Consider the following 26,147-nt stretch of genomic DNA (forward strand, 5'->3'; position numbering starts at 1 on the left):
CTAAATTATATATTATATTTGACTTCCACGAAACAGGCTTTGCCTAGTATGGGGTCATAGTTATATTGGACCATAGGCTAACTTTGTTTAAGGAAATAAAGTTTATTATTATTATTATTAAATTAGCCTGACAGAGAACCTGTACCCTCATTTAATGCAACATGTTCATCACAAGTAACACTGAGGTCTTCAAAATAATGATAGGGATTATCATTTAGTCCCATTTCTAGCAATATATCCTGTCAGGTTTTTTATGTATAATGTATACGCTAGCGAAGCGCCAATAAGGATGATAGTAAATCAGTTAGCCCATTCTAAAGAATTCAACAAAAATTAAAATTATTAATTCTCGTTGAATCCATCACAATGGGCTAACTGACATGGTTTCATCCTTACCTATCACTCATTGGTACCCCGCCAGCATATACCGATAGCGCAGGTGAGGTTTCCATTCCATTATCATCCACTAAGATAGGGTATAATACTAAATGTTAGACTTCGTTACTAACAATCGCTTTTTCTCTACACTGTCAGGTCAAAGTCCACAAAAAAGTCAACTGACGCTTTGATATTGACTTCTGATCTCTCTTTAGTGCTCCACTAGCATACACAGATAGCGCAGGCATTTAAAAATCTCTCTATCTAGTCTAATCTAATCAAATTACACATGTACATGAGTGATATTTAAAAAAGTATTTTATGAAGAAAATACATTATTAATATCAAAGGTCTTAATAAGACCAATAGATACCAAAACAATAACTTTCAGAAACTTTACCTGTCTATGTATTTGTACCGGTATCACACAAAATTTACCACTCCAAATTGGATGCAGTTTTCACAGTTGTATTCCTGACGGTCTAATTTAAAATCTAGTCTATTTTATTGCGTGGTTGTCCAAAAGTTATCTACTCCATTAGTTTTGCTACTTCTGAAATCCATGCATTTGGGCAAAAAGCTCATAAATATGTAGAGATTATGATTCTTGATAAAATTGGTGTTTGAAACTAATACTCACCTCTGGTAAATAACAAAAATTCGTTTAAAATTAATTATAAAATATCACAGGTTTCTTCAAACTAGAACACTAAGGGTATATAAGTACGGAAAAGAAACAGTGGTAAAGAGTATAGTGATATATATTTTGTCTTTGAGAATACAAAAGAGAGGAATAACATAAACAGTTCGATGATTATTCTCGTTGAAACGTTCTTCGCTTACTAAATAATTTTACAACGGCAGAATTAGTAAAAATAATACATAATAAAAACAAATTATTTACAATCTTATTGTTAGAATTTTATTAATTAAAATTATTGGTAAGATTGGGGCAATTAGGTAAGTAACTAAAAAGTAGACAAGTAAGTACCTACTCATACTACATCGTATTAATAATAATTTATACCGTGCTGAATGAAAATTAAAATAACCACTCGCCCCTTATTGTTCCAACAATAATACAGTAACTATTAAATAATGAGTAAGGTACTCATTACTGCGTATTTTTTATATATATTAATGTGTATAAAAGTACCTATTGAAAAATATATCATATGGTAAAAAGTATTGTTTTTATTAATTAGTTATTTACTGGAATGCAAAATATGTAAACTACTTAAGTCTACCACAGATGTTGCAATATTAGCATTCTATCATAATAATATAATAAATGAACATATATAAAGTTAATATATATATAAAATATATGTATGATGCTATTGAGAAATTAAAAATCGACGTATTAAGTCATTAATCATTACTGAATAACCGGATATATTTAAACATAGTATAGCATACACAATCACAGTTATTATTAGATAGAAAAATACAGTTATAATCAGACGGATTCATGTGTTAGCCTAGAAATATATAACCACTCTTATTATGAGTACATAAAGGTTTTCTATTACTAGATATTAATTTCAGAATCAAATTACATTGCGCAAGTGCAATAACTCTTATGGCAATGCACTTGACTTCGTCAAATGTTACTTCGTTCGTGTTTTATATTAGGTAAGTGCATATACAAGACTTGTAACTTTTCAGTCTTTAGATGGCACTCAAAAAATACATCGATGTAAATAAATTTTGAAAATCACAATAAGTACAAAGCTTAATACGAGACAGTTAAGACCATTTCTATTTTACTGTCCAGACTAGTAGATATTAATTTAATCAAATTTATAAATAATAATTTCAACAAAATAAAGCAGTCTTAAAAATCTTAAGCGGTAAATTTTTTTGTATTGTAAGTGAGATACAATTTATTTACAATGAATCTATCAGAGTATTGACTAAAGAAATAGGCAAATCGTAGGTACACTTTGCAGAAGGTGAAACGCGCTTCACGTTCGGCACACTACCAAATTGAACGTTGTCAGCAATTGGCATTTTTTTACTTTACCTTTCGGCGAATGTTCGTAGATAAATGACTCTTGTTAGTTTCCGTGCTAACCGGATTCTTCGAGATGTTTACGCATCGCCTACCTGATTCGGCCTAAGGCGACTTATGCGATCTCATTCGAGTGAATAACGAATATTCTAGACCCTTACTACTTGTCACAATATTTATATACATTTTTCGTGAAATCTATGTGGTCTTTGGGTTCTTAAGAACTAATGCGACGGTACCAGAAGGCAGCGCCTTGAGTGCGGCCCAAGCTTGCGTGCGAGTGAATCCTTCCATAGACTGCCCTCCGGCAGACAGAAGTTCGGCACCGACTAAAACGCGACCACTTTGAGCTGCTGCTCCTCCTAAAAATTAATAAATATGTCAGTAAATAACTACAATATAAAATATCTTGGAAATAATAATATTAAATTATTAGATAAACTATAAGTCAAAATCGTTTTATAGTAGCAATATCAACTTATCACAATGACCCGTGATTACTTAAACTTTTAATTATTTGATGTTTCAGTCAAATATCATAATTTCATGTAAGTATGACACGTTCATTCATTTTGACAAACAAAATATTTAATGAATTATTAAAATCTTCTTAGGTTTTATCTAACATAAAACGAAGCCAATTGAAATCCCTATTAGAATGTTAAAGTATATTTACAAATATATTTAATTACACGTCAGTCATTCTATATTACATTATACGGTCTGCGGTTAAGATGACATCTGTCATCACTCATTTACTCACACACAGTTTATCTCAACTCTACTCGCAACTCTATAGGATACATATAATTATATATTTGTTTCACCTTTAAATATTATATTTACCACCTACTTTAATAAATCTACTATTTGGTAATCAATATATAAAATTAAGATAGTAAATATATAATAGATACATCTTTCATGATCAACTTCGACATACAATATTACAACTCAATAATTCATTGTCACATGAAAAATAAATTGAGTCCTAGTGCTCTAGGGGATTGCTAGAAAGAATTTATTTCGACAAATGCAACATCATATCTCATTTATTATTACCAGGAACTTTGCAATCATCTAAATATCAAAGACATAGTAAAAAGACGAAAATAACATGCATTCGGTTGTTGACCAACAAGTGAGAACTTACATAAGTATTACATATTATTTAAAGTTCAGATATGTGATAAAATATTATTTATTTTCCATTTACTAGATACTAACCTGCAAATAGTTTTTTGATAGTGAGAGGTCTGTCGCCATGCGGTGAATCTCGTCCACCATCCAAGCCAAAACCAAGACCCGCGCCACCTCCCGCCTTCTCCAACAAAACGGTTACCACATTGCTAGCTTTATTGTCTACAGTTTCTGTTTTATTAGCCTCCTGTCGGACCTTCGACTCCGCTGAAATAAATATAAATAATACATATAAAAATTAAAACTATGTATTGTTGAAAATATTATCTTTTTGGATTTAATGATTTCTATTTATTTATAATAAAAGTCTATAAACTCCCAGGTCGAGGGATGGACAACAGCGACCCTCTCAAATATTAAAAAAAAAAAAATATGGTTGCCTACCCGCCTGCCAAGAGTAATAAAACCCCCGAAATATGTCCCCCCTATGTTCAACAGTGGACAGATAACGGCTGATACGATGATGATGATGACAAAAAGTTAAAAAGTTTGGCTACTACTACTACTACTGCTCTGACCTCCAAATTTCGGTGTAAGTGCGATCAGTTAGGTGAAACTTCCACTTAACATTAAGTGATATAATGCCAAAAAAAAAAACATTTTAAAAACTCTAGATATTTTCGTGCAATTTTCGAACAATTTTCTTTAACTAAAACCACTACCCATGTAAAAGACATATCTAACTAAATCACATATATAAGAAAATACAACAGATAAAGAAAAAATTATAAGTTAATGGACAGGAAATTTAAAAAAAAACCTAATGAATGTGCCATCAATAGTCTCGCCATCTGGCATATTGAATTTGAATAGGTTTAATGAAATGGCAAATTGTGATTGTTATATTTACCACTACAGCATGAGTTCACATAAAGCTTTAAATCTGGAATTATAATAGATCATCATATCAGCCTTTAACTGTCCATTACTAAACATAAGCCTCCCCCTTGAGGGGTTTTGCTAGTAAATGTTACGCTTGGCAGGCGGATTGGAAACCGCAGTAAGACCTTACAGAGAGGGACGCTGCTGCCCATCCCTCGCCCTCCCTTAGTCGGCTCTTACGGCACCCATGGAAAAGGAAGGGATGGCCTATTCTATGCCGGGACTACACGGCCATTTATTATTATAGATAATATATTTTATTTTATTTTTTCAATTACCATTTTCAGAGCCATATCTTGCTTCATTTGCGTTATTTTTTCTGGACTCGTCCTCGATTTCAATTACAACTTCTGAACGTTGTTCCTAAAAACAAATCAAAAAATTATTATGACCATATACTTATCGATCGTAATTTACTGTAGTTCGGGATTCTTATGTTTCTTCAATTTCTATATATTAACTGAGCATAAGTACTATTAAGATAATACTAAGCACCTTAAGTATGGTAACTGATTGTGCATGCGTTAATCCAGCCATTACATAGCCGTTAATGCTTCGAACTTTTGAGCCTCGTTTAAGCCCCGCCTTATCCGCCACGCTGTCCGCCAGCACTCGATGGATCTAAAATAAAAATTTCATACAATTTTATTGTACTATATAAATATTCACGTTTAATATTGCAACTGTAAATGATATTAAAGAAAAAATAATCAATATTCTTTTAATATTTTTACTAAATGAATGCTACTTTGACTTGATACCTTTATTTAAAAATAAGTATTTTTATAAACCAATAAATAGATAAATTCTTACGTACCGTAACATCCTTAGCTTCACAATCAATGCCCCCAGCTAAAATGAGCCCTACACCAGAAGCAGCTCCGCGTTTTAAACTAACAGTACAAATTGGAATTTTAACATCTTCACTTGAAATGTCATTTAATTTTGCTTTAGTAGTATCAACACAGATCTCTTGTTTATCTATTGAATTTGTAGATTTTTCTGAATGCAATAAATTATTTATTTTTGGGTGTTTAATATTGTCATCTTCTTTTTTTATTATACACTCATTAATTTTTGAACTGAGACTATTATTTACTGTTTGTATGTGCTCTTTAGTTTTTATATTGTCAAGGCCAACTTTTTTTATTTCTTTTATTATTTTTTCAGATATGTTCTTCGGTACATCATCAATTTTCGTAACTTCCAAGGTGTTCTCTGTTTGTTTAATTTTATTAGAGTAACTTGCATTTCGTTTTAATCTCGTATTTTTATAATCAGTCTTTCTTTGTCGAATATTAACGTCACTATCACTGTCTGAATCGGTTTCTGCAATTTTTTTATTGCGACGTCTGTTTTCGCCTTTATTAGATACAGCACTCACTGATGACGTGAGTGTAGAAAGACGATCAGTTGCTTTGTAAACTGGACTAGGAGGACTGTCAACAGACTCGTGTGAAAATTTAGCTTCAATAACAGGAGACTTAAGTTTGTCGTCTCTTCCACTTCTACATTTCGCCGAAGCTAAAATATTTCTTCTGTTAATCGTATCAATATTATACGATTTAGAAACTTTTCTTTTTTCAGAGTCAGTAACAGAACTTTCAAGAGAACTGCAACTTGCTTGTGAACCAGACGTAGCTGCCGAACCCGCTGATGAACTGAGAGAAACGTTCGTATCCGACGATACTGAACGACAAACATTGCGTTTGATATATTCCTCGCAGTTTTTCTCTATTATTGGAGACTTGATAGGAATTTCAGCCTTAGCATGAGAATAATGTGTATAATGTGATGATATTCTTGGTGAAAGGCGTGAACTATCTGACTCAACAGCTTCTAAATTATTCATAGGGGAAGAAGCCGATGACCTGTAACTTGACTGAGTTGAACTCATTGCAGAATCATTATCACTATCTACAATATCAGCTGCAGTTGATATTTTGATATCTACATTCTTGTAATCTCGAACAGGGTTAAAAATATCTTTATATTCTTTTTTTGGGACTTGACATTTTAAGATTGATTCAGATGTCAATGTAGATGTTGTTCTTGTTACATCAGTGTTTAATTCTAATGAAGTTTTTGTATGTTTTGACGTTGATAACAAATTATTATTTTTATTATCTGTTTTCGTATATAATTTACGTTCTGGTGTAGATTCCTTCGATAAGGAGCCAGGAGAATATACTTGCAAAGATTTTCTTTTAAACGCAGGAGAATATTTCGGTATGTTATTAGATAAAAGAGTAGTCTTCCACTTAGTATCATTTAAGTCTATGGGCTTTATATTATTTATCTTATTTTCTCTGTTGTTTATATTACTTTGATTTAATTTTGCATTAAAAGATTTTGTAACTGGTTCTTGAACTTTTATTGCTGGTAAATCAACTATTGGCGCTTGTGCCTCAGATATTACTAGACCTCTTAGTTTCGACATAGACTTTTTTCTTTGTTCTATTAAGTACTCTAAATTTGACTTATGTACATTCTTGTTACTATTATCATCACTTATACTACGTGCATGGTATATAGGTGGCGTAAATGTGGAATCACTGTTTGCGGGTAAAGTTGTAGTACTACCATAAAATAAAGGTTTATTATCAGTGTGAAGAGGTCTGGTAATTTTTGTGATGGTTGAATTTTGTGTTGGCGTTATTTCCATAGCCCCTAATACTTCTCGCCTTTCTGTACAAAGTTTAAAGGAACGAGGTACTTCATCCAAATTATCTTGAGATCTAGTTAAACGTCTGTCTAATGATGAGACATCCGAGTAATTATTTATATAAGCGTTACTTTTTCTCGTGGTTGAATTCCGAGTTGGAAGTGTACCGCATTTGTCCAAACGATCTGAAGATGTTGAGTGATCATTTGAAAACATAGCAATTTTATCCTTCACGCTGGCCTCACTTCTGGCATCTTGAGTCCTCGATGAATAAGAAAACCGAGTTCGAGTTGTTGAAGGCCAACCAACTGTAATACGTGATTGGACTCGAGTTTGGGGTTCAGGCATCTTCTCCACAACATCAGAAGGCGTTTCTACTCCATCAGGCGGTTGTCGAGGACAAGACGGAAGAGGTGTCTCATCGTTTGAGAGACTCTTGTCTTCAGTATCACTTTTAATGATGCGATCTGTAAATTAAAAATTAAAAAAACATAAATATATGTATACAATTTTTAAAGATAATCCGATAAAAATTATAAGTACAAAAATAATCTATAGATATAAATAAAATTGGAGTGTCTATTTGTAATATTGAAATATCCATTGTTTACTACATGTATATGAATATATATACGGTACATACACCAAAATAACATTTTTTAGAATTTTTGACTGTCTGTCTATCTGTCTGTCTGTTTGTTCCGGCTAATCTTTGAAATGGCTGGACTGATTTTGACGAGACATTTATTGACAGGTAGCTGATGTAATAAGGAGTAACTTAGGCTACATTTATTTAAGAAACAATCTTTTATTTTAGATTATTCTAAAATAAAAGATTGTTTCTTAAAGAAAGTAATGTTGCAATGTCCAAGTACTGTCCAGTACTGCGCGCAGATCACGCGCATGCCACCACTGATTTGGAATAAGTAAAAATAAAATGGCATTATTTAGGTATCATAATAACAAAATAACAAAATAATAATCATTAATAGTATAATAATAAAACAACTAAAAAATTAAAGAAAAAGACTGTTAGGTGGAACTAAGTTCGCCGGGTCGGCTAGTTTAACGTAAAACTGGAATAAATTTGTTACGAAAAATAAATAATGCATATTAGGCATTGATGACACGTGATCTCATGAGTAAATAAATGACCACATCCTTGGTCTTAGATAGCAAACAAAGATGACTGTGATTCTACGAGTATGAATCATATATGGCAACAGCACCGATAATATATTTCATACCATCTCAGTATTACTATTCTGAATGAAAATGAATAATGACACATTCAATAATCGCAATATACATTATTATTATTAGTAGTTTGTAGTTTATACTTAGATTTTTTTTTTCAAAATACTCAGTATAAAACACACAAGAGAACAAAGAATATCTGTCCCATTAGTAGGTATGCATGTTATAGTATTTCTATAAATGCAATAAATTTTATGAAAGAACTACACTTTTTATTAATGGTTACAAAAAATATATGTTTAATACTTTTTTAAATATAATAATGAAATTGAAATTAACGGACAAGGAAACTATTTTTTATTTTTAAATTATACCTTACCAGCATAGAATATTCAATGGCAAATTACTAATATAAGTAGATAAGTAGGTTATGACCTACTTAGAAAAGGAAAAATTCTTACATTCATTGACATGAGAAATAAAATTATTGCTCTAAGCCATATGAATTTTTCAAGCCTTCTCTATGTTAGTTCTATGCGTTACAACTACAGTTGAGTTTAATGGTTGAATTTATTTATTCCTTAAAATTTAATAGTTGACTTATATTAATTTCAAATATTACTTCTCCAAATTAATTAAAAATATTAAATTAGAAACATTAGTGTTTAAAATATTATTTCTTTAACTAATTATACATATTTTACTCATAAACTTCGCCCATTCTGAATAGAATTTAGTGATTTTTTTCTTTTTTGCAATCAACAAAATTACTTCCACTTTAGTCCTTTGTTCCCATGTTCATTATTTTACGCTTAAAATCGATTGTACCTTTTATGGAACATAATGTTATTGGAATACAATATAAACTTATATATTGATAATGTATACGTAATAATAATATATATAATATATGTACTTTGTGTTTTACAAAACTTTTTCATTAATTCGAGTAAATACGAATTGATTTACAAAATATTTCGTACAAAATAGATTAACAGATATGAAACGTGATAAACATAAGTCGATTTTACTTGCATTATTGGCAATACTGACACTTGTTGTGTGTTTACATAGGTACTAGTTTTGTTTGTTTCGTTTTGAATATTTGGAATTTCTACTAGTGTCTACATTAAACGGCAAATTATATTTTTAGTTTTAACAATATATTTATTTTAATTTTCAAAAGTTATTTTCTTTACAGTTTAATTTAATAGTTTATGAATACACTCATCGTCTATAATTACAACGTTATGACAACTTAATTCATAACAAAATTGAAATCAACCCTATAGATTGTAAAAATATTTATTGTAATTTAAAATATTCAATCATATCAATGTCATAAAATTATTGAGATACAAATTTATATGGTTTCAAATTAAAAAAAAATGACAAACATTTATGGACAAATAACAAAAAATTCTTTCTTATTAGCAATATACGCAGAATCTATAATATATATTTCATTTATAACTTGGGTATTTGACTCAGAGCATGATGAAACAACACGTCAGGCTTATTATGCACGATATTAGTACAGTACAAATAGTATGTCAGATTAGGCTGTAAATGAATTTTATTGTAAAAGAACATTATCAAGCTAGACATTATTATGGACATTGATTATACAGATTATTTGATCACTTACTTTATAGTTACTTTTTCAATAAAATAAATTAATTAGGAGATACTCCTTATCATTTCTGCATATAGATTTTTTTTATATCTGTTCATCAACAAAAGGAAGAAAATATGTAAAAAAAAAAAGAATTTAAGCTAATAACATGGTCTACGATTTACACTTTGTGAGGAGATGGAGATATATTAATCACAGAAAGATTTGGATAATATTTAAAATAAACATTTAAATTGTAAAATAAGACTCCTGCCGATGTTTTTCCTAAGACTTACAGCATGGAGATCTCCAAAAAAAGCGTAATAAGAGTTGGCTATGCACGCGTGACACTCACAATGTTGCAATGCTATTTTTTTACTATTTATGAACGGTTTACTTTTCTGGCACCAATTAAAAAACACAAGATACCATTAATCGATCAAATTATAAAATTCAATCAATTAATCATATTCTATATCGTAATATAAATACTATTTATTACATTATTAAGCATTTTTATTGAATTGCGTATTATTCTAATTGTAAATATTAAATTATTATAGTCGAAAGTCATTTCCTTAATTTTATATGCACTCGCACACATACTAATAACAAACAGTGTCTTATGCTCATAGTCAATGATATTATCTTTTGTATAAATATCACATTATATTACGTGCTTTATCATATGTTACGTAGATGATGCGTGATTTCATCTTACCGCGAAGAAAATTGAGTTTATTTGATTACATACTAATACTACATAATACGAATTTATACAACCTTCTCTTTCCTCTTCTATAGGATGTAAACATCGTGAATGCCTTATTTTGATAATACTATATGCCTTCTTGTCACACACTATCACTTTCTGGGTATACATCAGTGATATTTTAAAGTAAAAATTATAGTAATAATTATTGTGTTTCACAGAAGGGGTTCGCGGACCAACTGTTATTTTATTCATGAAATAATAGTTTTAAATATGCATATTTACCTACATACTTACATTTGGATGTATATCAACGTCAATTATAGGTATTGTATTTAAACCAGGCACGCTTCAAACGGTATTATTTGGACAAGTGTAACTGAAATTCAGCCTTAAAGATTGTCGAAGTACATAATTTGCTTTGCAAAGGCCATTTCGTCACTAAATTGGAACAAAGACATTGAATCAATTTATTCAGTTGCGTAAACTTGTTTTGCTTATAGAAAATAACTATAGATGCTACTACTTCCAGCACGTATAATATATTAATACCCATTAAATACAACACACATTAAAACTCAGACACAATCTGTATCTGATTTCAATAAAAATTTTGTGCCTACCTCATGTTCTTTTAAGTAGGTAACAAAAATTCAATTTATGAAAGGAAATAAAGCGAGAGAATCGATTCGATTATTTCTATTTTCGTTATTATATTATGTAGTAGCTAAATAACTAGGTAGTAGTAATAACCAGAATACATAGCATACACTCGTATTCCGGAATACTATTACTGGCGTTAGAACTTACATACCCTTATCAAGTCCCTAGCATTTAATAAGAGTAAAAATAATATTGATATATATTAATCCATAATCAAATTCGCGATTATAAATATTGGTATTATAATTTATTTATGCATATAGAATCGGTCAAAGAAATCCCTGGTATATTTTCTTGAGCTTATGTAAATACCTAACCGAATTAGTTATATGAAGCTAGCACACATTCTAGTGTAGTCATCCAGTGACATTCATTGTGGTAGTCAGAATGTTCAATTAAATATATTTTCATAAATAATATCGTCAAAATTAATGAAGTTAATAAGTTGTAATTCTTTGATAAGTAGAATATATAAGCATATGTTCATATCTATGCACAACCCTAAAACTTGTTACAAAAGAATAGCTCGTACACACAATCTATCTAATCAGCAAAAGTGTATTGAAAATGTAATTTTATTCAATAGCTATGCATTGTTATACAGCTTAAACCTGTAAATAAAGAATTTAAGAATTGTAAAATTTGTGTATATATATAAGAAGTAACAATAAAAAGAAATTACTAAAAGATTTTGTCAAACCAAAAACTACCAAAAAATATTACTTTCTTTCTTCGGCAGTCTGGTAAGAAGTATTGACTAAAACAGGCATAATGAATACAAAAGTTACTCCTCATATAATTGTGTAAAAATACACTCCATCACTGCTTTTTTTCATCCCCAGGATACTGTACGTGACGAGAAGTGAAACAAAGCATAATTTATCAGTATAAAAGGAGGAAAACTCAAACAAAACCAAATTACTATGACCGCATGGTATAGTAGAATAATAAAATATGTTTTTTTTTTTTGAAAAGAATCTCGCCCAGCAGTGGGACATCATTGGGTTTTTGTGTTAATGATGATGTGCAAAAAATTAAGCGAGAACAAAATCAATACATTTTTTTTTATAAAAACACTGAATTTGTCGCAGACCGGACCACCGTTGCAAACAGGTTCTAAAATGGAGGCCACATACAATACCTACCTACCGAATGGGTAGCGGTCTCAAGATGGGTGGTTGTCTGCTCTATGAAAATGAATATTCACATTTATAATTTTTTAAATGGTATATAATTTTAGTGATTGTATAATTTTATGCAAATCCGTCACGATATTTCATATTTCATTGGTTATTATAATAGTAGTGTACAATGATCTTACATAGTGGGTATACTGTGGCGTCCATACCTATATTCTATTTACCTACATTTATATATATATTTATTTAGAATACCAAGTTCTATTTCGTTATTTAGTTATAGTTATTTCGATGTCTATTGAGATATATAAATATAAGTAATGACATAAAAATAATGCTTAAATTAAATTAATATTATTAACTTAATAATGAATCAAAATATTTATTTAAAAAATATATCTACCTATCTTTTAATAAGCCTCAGTTTAATTATACCGATTTTAATACGTCATAGTATGAGATGGTATTAAAATAATATATATCAGTGATATTCATAATATTAATGATAAGTGATATACAAAGCTGAAACATTTTTAATAAATGCATAGGTATGTATATAAGTTTTTGTACAAACCGTGATGAGACACCGAACGTCTGGGCATTTTTCTCATTTCCAACATTATGAAGGAAACTATACAGGAATCAAAACATCCATAACTAGTTATTATCACAGCACTTTCATTTATAAAATTCAGTTTAAACTATTCAAAAATTGATCGCATCACAAAAAATCGATATCTCGTGTGAACAAAAGACTACTGCGCTTATTCAAGGATAAACAATTTCGCAAATCTCCCGATCGGAAGAAAGAGGATCGAGTTAAGAATGCGGAACGTGTCCATTAACGACTGAAATAACAGTTATTTAACATAGGGCGGTGCGTCCGGCGTGCGCCTACGGCGGCGTGCGAGCGGTAAGCGGCGAGCGGCGACGCGGAGCCGCCGCGGCGGGGCGCGATGCACTGAGTCGCGGTGGACTTGCAGAAATTTGCAGCGTCGCCGCCCTTGACGGGGGCGTTGCTCCGAGCCAGGGACGGACACCGAGCTGCGCACGCGACGCTCCCCCGCATCCCACCGCGCAGCACCCTGACCCCTTCGTCCTCCTCCCACGGTCAAAAAACCTCACGAGCTAATATCCAACCTCTACACATTGACCTATCTCTCTTCATAACTAGGCACATAATGGAAAAATCCCAGCTACGAAACCGAAAACCATAAGCCTTTACTAAAAAACTTTAACGATAACTTTGATCACTAAAAATTTCGATCGGTAAATCTAAGTTATTTTTAGCGAGGAGGCGTTCGTCGGAGGGCGGCGACCGTGAACGTTTGCGCGAGACGGCGCTCGCGCACACCACAGATGTCAGGGTCGCGGCGCCCCTTGGTTGCATATCGCGCTTCACTTCCGTCGCAACGAAAGTCATTTTTAATACCTAAAAACCTGTAGTCTAAAACTATGATTTCGTTAACGTACTCTCATTCATTGTTGTTAAAAGAAATCAAATTAAATATATGAAAGAATACGCCATGCTGGAGCGAGGTGACGTCGTCGTGACCACGGGAAGCTGGAATGCTGCCTGTGCCCTCCGCCGTCGCCCCTCGCAATCCGGACGCGGCCTTTAAACCGCTCCAACGTGTTTGCAAAGTTGTTTGCACATTTTTTTACATTCCCGTACTTTTATTACGGCGTCATAATTGTAGGTAGAGAGGTATACACCTACAAATTATATGCATTCCATTCTTATAATTTTTTTTATAATTATAAAACTGGAACATTATAAGCTAGCCGTATATTTTATAGATAGAAATAAGCCATTCATAGCTCACTGCGGAATATTGTCCTTTATCTAATTAGTTTTATGTGAAATAATAGAGATGTAATAGAGAATAAGTAGTTTACATGGTAAAAACTGTATTCTCTTATTAAAGAACAGACATTGAGAATGCTTTAAAAACACAAATTTAAAGACTTTAAGACTATTAATATTCTTTTGTAACATAAGTTTATTATACCAATTTAGTAGTTTATTTGTAGAGTTGTCTCATATTAAATTAATGTCATTATTTTTTCTTTCTTTTCGCTATCAATCAGGAAGTCTTTTAAAAAATGAACAGACAGATACATCCTTGGTTCCTTGAATAATTGGATTCCAACAGCGAAACTTCAAAATAGATAAGTGAAAGAAAGTGCAATCGATTTCACTTTCAAAACTAAATTAACTTTCTCCAGTGACACGTCTTACGTAATTTCTACAAGACAAGACAGTCATAACCGCAACATTTGTACCTCGCAAAGGTCGTCGGGCAGCTTTTAATAATTCAAAACATTTCAATGTTTGTTGTTACATAATGTATTACTTGCCAATTTCAAATATAACAGGCTTCCCACTATTTAGGCGCAGCATTGTTCTGCCGTAAGAATGGTAGGAAGAAACTGAATTTTAATTAATGAAATTTATTTAATTCTTTCATTAAGAGATTTCTTTAAGTGTGAGGCAAACATTGTACATCAACAAAAGCTTTTTTTAAATAACTACTTTTTACTTTGATTTTATTTAATGAACGCTGCGTTGCTTGCATGCCTGAATTGAAGCATATAAAATAATATTTCTGATATGGCATTTTTAAGTAAAATGCACACTGTGAAAAAGAAAGTAATGGAATTCAATAACATCATAACTCCTTTCATTCAACCGCTCCATTAAGAACAACCTTATGCCTTCCTTCTTTAAACATACAATCCTCATCCTGCTTAATATATTTTTTATTATGTCCGCGAAGGAAATTCCAAGACGTTCAACTTAAATGGCAACCGGATAAGTTAAAGCCCATCAAAGTGTTTTTAAGTTCAAATAACAACATAATTCCAAGGTTTTTCTTTGAAGCGAAATTACTTTTAATCTGTAACGTAAATTATTTTTCCTTTTGCAAAAATAAAAAATATACAATTTCTTTTAATGATGCTTGATTTTTATAGACATACCATCAGTATGTACATTTTATAGACTATAAATACTGAAAAAACCTATGAATACAATTGAAACTACGAAATACACCGAATGTATAATAAATATATGTACATGCAAAGAATACTGCAGAATTATGATAAGTATTAATTGCTCAAATAAAATTGTGAATGTATAAAGTATCAGCAATTAAGTTAATTCATAAAGCAAGTGTTTTGAATTGCAGCGGAACCTACTGTGGCGGCATCGCATGCAAAATGGTGGGTGAACAATGAAAGCTGATGGGCAGGTCGTGGTCGCCGGCGCTTAATGACCGCGCGCCGGGATGCCTGCCTTACTTTCCTCGCGGGAATTCGTTTTAAAGTTACTTTATTATTGCAATAATTCATTTCAAGCGATATGAAATTCCACTCTCTAAACAGCCTGCAGTAAACTTTACTACACGCGTAATATTGACTATATTTTCCCGGTAATGGAAATTAATGCCAGACTTTACATACGACATTATTGTAGTACCATTTTTACAAATTTACTCGTGCTAAGATTAAACATTTCTAAGGTTCGAATAGATATAATTTGTGCCACATGTTTAACGAAAAAGTTAAATATCGCATGCGAGAGGCTTCACTTTATAAAAAGCGTTGGCATTCCAACAATGCAGTTCAAGCCTTGCACCGAAACTGCATTACACCATGTGCAAAGAATGAGCAGGTGCAAATAAAAAGGGGCAGCGCCCGCGCAAGAGGCACTTTCTCAACTCCAACAGTCAGGGTTTTAACATTAGCAAGAAATATACGCACATAATATGAAAATAACAGGATTCCGATAAATTTTAAATTTCTCTATGGGTTCAATAACATCGACTATTAAGAAATTTACATAAACATATCTTGCAACGATTATGTTTTACTAATGTATTCGCGGAACAAGTTTGAGAGGCGTGGCAAGAGTAGTGTTAGTTTGCCACGAAATATACCTACGCAACAAAAATTTTATATTCTATCACTTGAATATTTAAAATACTCAGACGATAGAACATTTAACTAAACTTCCATATTACTTACTAGTTATATTCTGTAAGAGTTTGATCGTATACATTAGACTATAACGCCATAAGGTAGGTATAGAGACTTTGTACAAAAGTCTCTTGCTTGGGTACCTCTGTCCCACTTGTGTTTCTACCATGAAACTGTTGTGCTTGTATGGCTGTGTTTCGGTTTGAAAAATGGGATATGGCAGTGAATTTATAGGATTTCAAGCGATATGAATACAGAGTGTACATAGGAATAACACCTTAGTCATCTGGAATGGCAACGTATGGGGAGTATTATGGGCGAAACAGTATACTTTGTTGGGTCCATGGTACTGCTCATGTCTATAGGCGACAGATTACCACTTTCCATTAGGTGGTCCGTCAGCTTGTTTGCCATTCTAAGTTGCATAAAAAAGCATATTAATCCAGATGATCTGTATAAGAAATTTCATTCAAATCTGTCCAACAGTTCATTCGCTCATAAGAAAATGATTAAAAACATTATTGTAAGTCTTGGATTATCATTCTCCTAACCACAAAATATCACTGAGGTTGATAGAAGACCAATATCTTAGAATAATATTACGATTACATAAATTACTCATGTGCCCACAGAACCACAATACAAATGAAGTAAAAATGGTTTATAACATAATTTCTCATAGGTGAATAGTAGACATGTAAAATATTTATTTATAATTTTATTTTACACTTTATTGCACCAAGTAATAGTCAAACGTAAAATAGTCAAACTGTTTAAATTATAGATCATTTAAACATGTAATTTATATTTATAGTAAGTAAAAATATATTACTGAACAACAACGTATTGAAAATTTCCATCAAACATTAACCTACATATACGCCTTAATCATAAAAAATCCTGAGCTATCCAAGTTTCAAGAAGCATAATAAATAGGCCAATTTTTTGTCCTATAAAGACCTAAAACACTTATAACGTTTTGTTAAACAATAATAAACTTCTTTAATATAGGAGAAGTTTATTTCCTAGTTTAATAACACAATATGATAAACATATTTTAATTATAGAATTATTTAAAAACTAATTTGTGGAAAGAGATTTTAAGCCATATTTGATATTTGATTTACTGAGATAATTATACAAAAAGACCGATTTATAAACTTTTTTTTTATTTATCTTATCTTTATTTTCTCATTTTCCTTTTAAACTTAATTTTGCTGGTTTCTCTATATGAGTCCTATATAGTATCATTTGCTCTTCTAATATAGTAATTTTGTTTGATATAGTAATATTTATGTATGATATTATATTTATTTAATTATATATTTATAATATATGAATATATTAAGTATAAATTTTTATATTTCTTCAATTCAATAATGCACCGTTCACTTATTTAGAGTTTGGTAGAGAAAACCGTCCGATGTTAAATGCGCTATATGTACATAGTTTCACTGTGCATAAAAGATTAAATTAATTAATTAATTATAAGTTTTATAATTAATTAATTTATTATATTAATAAATAAACAAATTTTAGTAAAATATTTACATCAATTTAGTACAGAATAAATGAATCTGAATCATTGTCTCCCACAGGCATATTAACACCTTAGATTAGTACATTGCCCATGCGCAATGCGTGCGGCACGTGCACACGATTATACATTCATATCACCACACTCAATCACCATTCTAAATCAAACATAGACCATACATAAGCAACAAATTACATAATAACTATAACCATTTTACTTACCCTCCCAAAAGTTCCTTTCGTATGATGATTTTCGATCTTTCGTTTCGTTTTCACTCACGATTGGTTTCCTGTAATGAAATAATTTCTTTTTATAATCAACAGCATCACCAAAAATTTGTTTTCTAAGGCAATAAATAATTCGTTATAAAAAGATATGGTATTATTTATCACTATGCCGAAAAACCATTCAAGGAAAGAAATTGCTGTCAATTCTTCAATCATTTATTGGAACATTAAATATAAATTATAGTGCAATCCTCGTACTAAGGTGAGAAAAATGTCGAGACATTTTGGAGTAAGTCATTTCACAGTGCAGCGTATTGTGAAGATGACCTTAATTTAACCGGAGGTATACGAGCTGTGAAAAGCATTTTAACTTACATCTAACGGTTAAAAATTAAAATTTCATTTGCAAACGTTTATTTCGCTTATATGATTATTATGAAATAAATAGAGTGTTGTCTTCTACACATTGTATTTAATATTTGAATAATTAATACTTTTTTAATTATGATTTTATTCACTTTTTCCTGGCACTAGCCTGGAAGTTTACTAGTATAAAACGTTTATATTTCAATTCGTTTATTGTATAAGACTTTTATACATAAGTATATTAAACAGTTTATACTCATTCTCAATTATCATTTCTTTTTTTTTTTGAAAAAAGAAATTCGGCTTTCTTAGCTTTTTAAAAAAATCCATCTAAATAAATGCATGCTTTCATCGAGTATTTTTCCAGACATTATTTATTTATTCTTCACACTCCCCACCACACTGTGACATCAACTTCCAGCAGAAACAGATAACTCCTAACAGATAATAAGATATTTAAACTTTAAGAAGAGAGCATCCACATTATTATAACTTTCGGAAGCCGAAAGCACATTTAGTTTTTATCCATCGTTATGAATGCTCATAGGTGTCAGCAGTCTCTTATCGTCTCTAAATATAAGTATGTACATAATATACTATCCTACTGTATTTTGGCCCAAGATACCGTTAGAAAAATATTATAGAGGCAAATCTTCTATGAGTATATTTTAGCCAAGTAACACTATTAAATTTCCTTTTGTCAACCGTATCACGATGTCAATAAAATAATGGTTTACCAAATGGGTGAATGAATACTGTCTCGTTCAAAAACCAATCAAGAGCTTGTTATATTGAAAGTAACTATCACATGTCGCACAAATAAACTCAGAAAAACGGTCGTTGGGTCAAATATTTATAAAAAAATAAGAAGTATAGTATATGCCTACTGTTTTTTATTAATATGTACTCCTATGTAAAGTTTTTATTTTTATGGGATATTTTGCAACATTAGAATGAGTTTATTTCAATCATGACCATTTTTATTTTAGAATATCACTGTAAATTCTTATAAAATTGATATATTAAATTAAAAAACAAAATTTAAACGCTATTGATGTAATAGGTAGGTACTATTTTAATTGTATAAAGATAAAACAAATTAATTGACCTTTAGCTAATCGAAGTATGGCAAGTCACAGTTATCTGTCAATTTACAAAAACAATTGAACATTTTTCAATATTTTCTATTGATTATTTAAAAAGATCTCTGCTGACGAACCTTCACTTATGCATACAATAATATTCTTATAAAACTGTCACTAAAATATTAGATTTTGACGGCGAAAATGTTACGGAAAAATTCCGAAGTAAAATATGAAGAGGTACAAAGGTTTTAGTGATACATTTTAGTTCGCAAGCAGAGCACTTTTAAAATAATCAATCAAAAATATTAAATTGCTTATGAAAATTTACAGGTAATTGCGACGTTGCTATACTTCATTATACATACTCTTAAATAATATACGATGATATAGTGATATTATATATTGTAGATTCGCATATCTATGAATTGTATATTTATTTCGTTTAATTATATGTATTATATTTCAAATAAATAAATCCAAAAATAGGTCGTTGAATGCCTTTATCAAAATATCAGGGCCCGTCAACTGCCAGGTAGTCATAACTTGATTCAGAATGCTAACGATTTTCGACTCGAAACTACTCCAAACATTTAATACTAAGATTTCCCGACAACTCTGTCAACTTTGTAGATATAAAAGAAATTATTATCTATGATGGTCAATCCGTACAAGTAATTACAGATTTTTTAAATTTAGTGGATACATGTAAAATAATTAATATAAATAAAATTTAATAATTTCACGAATTTCCTATTTTAAGAGCTGTCTTTAACTGTGTTTATAATAATTTTGATTTAAATCTATTAGCAATTTAGTTCACAATGGTTTTTAAAACAAAGATTACGCTCTAATATCAAATTGGAATCTTCGATCAAGTTCGATCCCCACTCAATATACCTATAAACAATAATATTCATTAGGATTTTATTGCTTAAGATTTTTTATAAATATATTTTTCATATAATGCATGCATGCATTTATAAAAAATCCACATTGCATTATTCAATAATTTACTTGTCCTCAATTAAACTTACAATACTTTGGCATGTACAAGACAAAGTTACATCTAAAACTTTCCACAGGCACATATCGATGGAAGTCGACTGTCTCTTGCACATATATACAGCATTTCTGATCATAAAAACGCTGCTCCGCGAAAGGCAAGTTGCAACCTAGACCAGGCAAACCGCATCGTGACTCCCCCCGAGCCTCGGACCGCTTTCCTCGACTCGAACGAGGCAAGAGGCGCGGCGCCATGCGAACCTGCGCCCGTCACTTTCCGGAAAACCTTCACGTAACTATTTTGTTACATCGTGCCACTAGATCACATACACCTTTAGAAGAACCTGTTCTTATAACCTAATAAATCTATAAGTAGGTATTTACTGCTTTTACAACTCTGTACCAGTGATATTAATTTAATTCCTTGACTCTACTTTCAACTGTATGCTGCATATCTATATGATTTTGATTTTAAATTAGATAATTTTATTTTCCTAGACATATAAATTATATTAAAGACCTAAATAACCTTTACCCAAATATTTATGAATCTAAATAATGGTACTTTTAAATGTATCTTCCTCTGCTTGTGTTCCTATTGGAAATTTGGAAAGGCTTTTCTAATATTTTACCCACAAACGGAGGATATCCCAGTATTTAATTATAACTTTTACAGTTATCAATTTAACGTATCATTACTATTATCTATATACAAAAGAAACGATCGTCGAATACTCCAATTTTTATGTAGCTGATGGCCCAACTGATGGAAAGTAGCAACGTCGCCTGTAGACTTAAGTAACATTATGGACATTTCAAAATACATTGTAATAGCCATAGTATCTAGCTCTTTATACATTTTACTTTTTTACATTTCCGATCGTCGCTCCATCTAATGGGAGGTCGTCCTACACTGCGTTTGCCTGTACGGCGACGTCACACAAGATCCTTTCTTCTCCATCGGTTGTCGGTTTTTTCGAGTTATGTCACTGGCAACACGCGCTAGTTAAAGATCTTCGTCTTAAAACTTTGAGGTATTTTGGATCGTTTGTTCTATTAAAAAGAGAATAGAATAATGTTTAATTTCTAAGAGTTTACGCCCTGCAATGTGCTCTAAAGTATTTAAGCAGTATTAAATCATTGCGTAATCATATTTTATTTTCATATTTTTCTTATTATTTTATTATCTTACAACAATTATTAATGCTTAAAAAAGAAGCTAGATAATCTTAAAATGGAATATCTATGTCACTTGTATCCTAATATAAAAAAATACGTACAAATATTCTGTAGAGAGCAATTAGTCTACACAATAGAACACGATAAGTGTCTGTTTATGTAAAATGACCTACTTACGTCTGTTTTAGGTTTTATGATTTCACTGCAAAACTTGGCAATCGTTATACCTATACTCGTCGTGACCGCATATCTTTTACAGCCTAGGTATGCAAAAAGTAGGTGTGCCGAATGTCAAACGTTCACCGTCACTGTAATTTGTAGGCTATACTCGTATTATCCTTCTAATAAAATATGTAACGATTTGTCTCGTAGTGCAAAACTTACACGATCCAAAACAAAAAAAGAAATTGTTTCTTTACTGGAAATAAAAAAAATAGAACTCACATTCATTTATTATTTTATATATATATTTATTATTCAGAATTACTAATAATCTGACAGCTCACGTGATCGAAAATGGCAATATTTGCCTTTACATTCAAACTCAATCAAATACTGTGACGTCCATAGGACCCTCACACTTAGGTATCTCCACTGTCTTTTCATATTACGTCTATCGTAACCGAAAATGTTCACCCCAATATAAAAATACAGTATCATGATATTAGGAAAAAAAATTAGAAAAAGGTTGCTGACTTTTCTCGGAAAACAAAGAGATTATCTAATCTCAGACTTTTAGATATAAATAATGCACGAATGAAAAGGACTGGGAAATTAAGATTTCCCTAAATCAAATAAGCAAAATATTTATCTACATAAACTATAACCTCTTTATAAAAAGAAATCCTCTTAAATAAACCTGTTCTAGAAACTCAAAATTATATATTCATTATTATTATTTCTATTTTGTAATAAAATAATATAATAACAATAGATTTTCTTTGAAATTGTATTGCCCGTTATCTTCGTCAAAAAGCCACACTTTCGAAATACTCATCATACAATGACACAATTTCAATAAACAATAACTATTTTTAGCGTGAAATATCTGTAATAGGTATGTATATATATATATATATATATATATATATATATACTTATCTAAATATTGTCTTATTAAAGAAAGTTTGAGCTTTCAATAATTATATATGCCGTTTACATCATTAACCAAACGGAAACCGAAAATGCTACTCAAAACAGTCTTCTGTCGTATAAAGAAGACATGATAGATAATAAAAATAACTGGTTTTGCTTAAAACTGGCTTCCCGCGTAGGAATTGTATCTTTAGACATTGATAATATAAAAATAAAATACTAGTTTTAAGAAATACGTGTTACTCTAAGGCCAAGCCCAGTTTCTAAAGCTATTCCCATTTTCTCGAAACGTAACTTTACTATTTATAAGACAATGATATCTAGTTTAAAGTATACTACAGTCTACAAAAATTATCTATATTCCAATAGGATTACTCTTTCTACAGTCTTTATAATCTGACTTTATACAATTTATAAACGCAATTACGTTATATTCTATATATCAATCTATAAGGAATATAACTGCGGTAATATTACTAAAACTGAGATCATTAATCTAGAGGTAAATGACTCAATATCTAATAATAATGTCCTGTCTTATTAAGGCAACGGATTACATGATTTCATATCCCGATGCTATTCTCTTTATCATAGTCAATTCTCAATAATTTTATAAAAAAAAATTAATTGAACATTCATTAACAAAATAAATCTATTGAATAATTTCTCCACACTTATTAATTCGCTATATCTTCTAGTTATCGTCCATTAATCATCCGATCTCTCATTTACATTATGATTAGATCATCTGAATTAGTGAGATAATATAACATCTAAGTGTCAATGTGGTATGGGTGGAGCCATCGGTGCAGGAGACTCGAACAAGTTCGATCCAGATACCGTTACCGCGAGACATTTCGAGGAATCACTGCAACAGCCTTCATTAGATACCAGTCTATCTTAACATATTGTAATAACCGTATATAAGGCCATATAATCGGACAATACCTTCATAAGTGGGCATCGAATAACTATCTAAATTAATCATGATAATATTATGTAAATGATTTTCACATTTACATTCGGAATTCGTTAATTATCTTAGAATCAAGCCCTTTTTCACTATTATACATTTTGATAATTATTTAAAGTTGTCTTTAACCAAAAAAATATTTAATTCGTTATTTTTCACTATTCTACGTGTTATATCATTACAAATTAAGCTAGATATTCACACAAACTTAAAAATTACTTATATGCTTAAAACAATTTATAAATATTAATACTACAGAATAAATAACTGTAAAAGCTCATACTTTTTATATTTTATATAACCTATTAGTTAAGTATATAAAAATAATATCAAAACAATATTAAAAAACAAAGAACAACAATGTCAAATACGTAAATAAATATAAATACATATTCTTTCGATTCATACTAATGAAAATTTTGTTAATAAGTATATCTAAGCCTAGCATAATTTAATTAAAAAAATATTAATTTAAATTTTTTTTTATATTTGCAATAAGAGTTTCCTATTGATCGTTTGGAATAAATTGAAGGCTACCTCGGATAACATAATATTACAACAGGACGAAATCTCATAGCACTATTGTCGTTGAAGTCAATTGTTATGTGAATCATTTCAATTATTGTTCCAACAACGAGATGACTATTTAATGGCGTGATTAGATATATTTATAAACAAAGTAAAGGCTAATGAACAAGTCGATAAGTGAAGAGTGGGACGAGCGTGCGAACAGGGTCGAATAGACTATTGTCACCACATTACTTTGCAATATGTCCTATAATACATTACACTACTTGTTCATTTATGCAGTACACGTAAATAGTTAAACAAGATTAAGGCTCCCGACTCAAATCTTCCGCATCTCGAGTACGGAATTCTTTCCATTCAATTGAATTGATAGTAGTTAATTAAACAAAAAGTGAGTAAACTTTGTTATCCATAGCCGGATTGTTGCAATACATATCGCAATTATACAGCACGACTTTTACTTTAATGTCTTGTTTGTAGACAACAAACGAAACTGCGAAGTAGTCTCAGTTATATTCATGACTCTAACCTATAATTATGTTTGTACTTGTATTTGCTTTGCACAACAATCAAATATTTTAGGACCTATCATTATCTACAATGTAAAAATATCATTGTAATTTCTTCAATGTAAACTTGATAATATATATGAATATTATATTGGGTAAATGTGAGATAAGTGAATAAGAAAGAGTTCATCGATAATATCGTGATCGATGTCAGTTATTATGACCATAGACGAGTGAAAGTATGGTTTGATACACACATAAATTTAATAACAGTATTAGATGTATTGGATTACAGAGACATCGTCTGAGCACTGCAGGGCCAATGGCTGCCGCCTGCCGCAAAAATACCGTTAGCCACAGACCGCTGTGCTATCTGCTATAAACACAGCATCTGACCATTCTATAATATATTTAATATGTGATACGTCTTGTTTCTCAAACAAATATCGGTTCTTCTTAAAAGTATTCTAGATTACAATAATATCTATATCAGATTCAATATAGATATTATTATATTAAATTCTATCGACATACTCGTATTTAGGTACATAGAATTTAATGCAAATAAAAAAGTTCTGCATAATTACACGAATTGCCTGATTTCAAAGCTAAAATACCATGTATCAAGAGAAACTAGACAATAAACATCTGAACCCATGAACTGAATTATTCGAAATTGAGTCAATTTAAAAAAAATTGTTTGCTAAATAGTCCAGATCGGGTATCAAACCCAGAAACCTTATACGCATATCAGCATATACTGCGCCTCGGAAATAATATAAATAGTAATATACGTTATATATTAATTAAGACTTTAACCAAATTATTTATGCTTTGATTGCAATCATTTCCAGTTAACGAAAATTAATTAAATCTCTACAATGAGAAACGTAATTAAACCATTACTTCGGTTTGCGAAATAAATAAAAAACGCTGTTGTAATTTCGGGAAAATATTTCAACTAACGTCGCACTTAATAAGCGTTCCTTCTTGTAAATGAATACATGAGTATTGTCGGATAACGTCTGTAAAACTAAGATGACCCCTTATAGTACCGAGTTCACAAATATGTGACCTCAAATATTTCTCCGTCACCCTAGTAGGTAGGTACATTGTGACTTGCACATTAATGTGATTATACGCAATTACCACGCCCAACAGCATTCTAGAGCAAGTATCTCATTACTGTATCTCTATCTA

General features: G+C 30.7%; 1 protein-coding gene across 1 annotated transcript in view; it reads right to left on the bottom strand.

The window, feature by feature from the left end:
• Window positions 1-1,123: 1,123 nt before the first annotated feature.
• Window positions 1,124-26,147, bottom strand: part of LOC113518509 (uncharacterized) — a 47,768-nt gene continuing 22,744 nt past the window's right edge. The window contains exons 3-8 of the mRNA XM_026903476.3: window positions 18,205-18,272; window positions 5,292-7,606; window positions 4,970-5,095; window positions 4,753-4,837; window positions 3,620-3,799; window positions 1,124-2,754 (exon numbers count right to left, since the gene is read on the bottom strand). Of these exons, the coding sequence (XP_026759277.1) occupies window positions 2,591-2,754; window positions 3,620-3,799; window positions 4,753-4,837; window positions 4,970-5,095; window positions 5,292-7,606; window positions 18,205-18,272 (2,938 nt within the window). The 3' untranslated portion in view covers window positions 1,124-2,590. The remainder of the gene's footprint in view (window positions 2,755-3,619; window positions 3,800-4,752; window positions 4,838-4,969; window positions 5,096-5,291; window positions 7,607-18,204; window positions 18,273-26,147) is intronic.

The sequence above is a fragment of the Galleria mellonella genome, unplaced genomic scaffold (assembly GCF_026898425.1).
Source record: "Galleria mellonella isolate WM207_F2 unplaced genomic scaffold, CSIRO_AGI_GalMel_v1 utg132, whole genome shotgun sequence".
Lineage (NCBI taxonomy): Eukaryota > Metazoa > Arthropoda > Insecta > Lepidoptera > Pyralidae > Galleria > Galleria mellonella.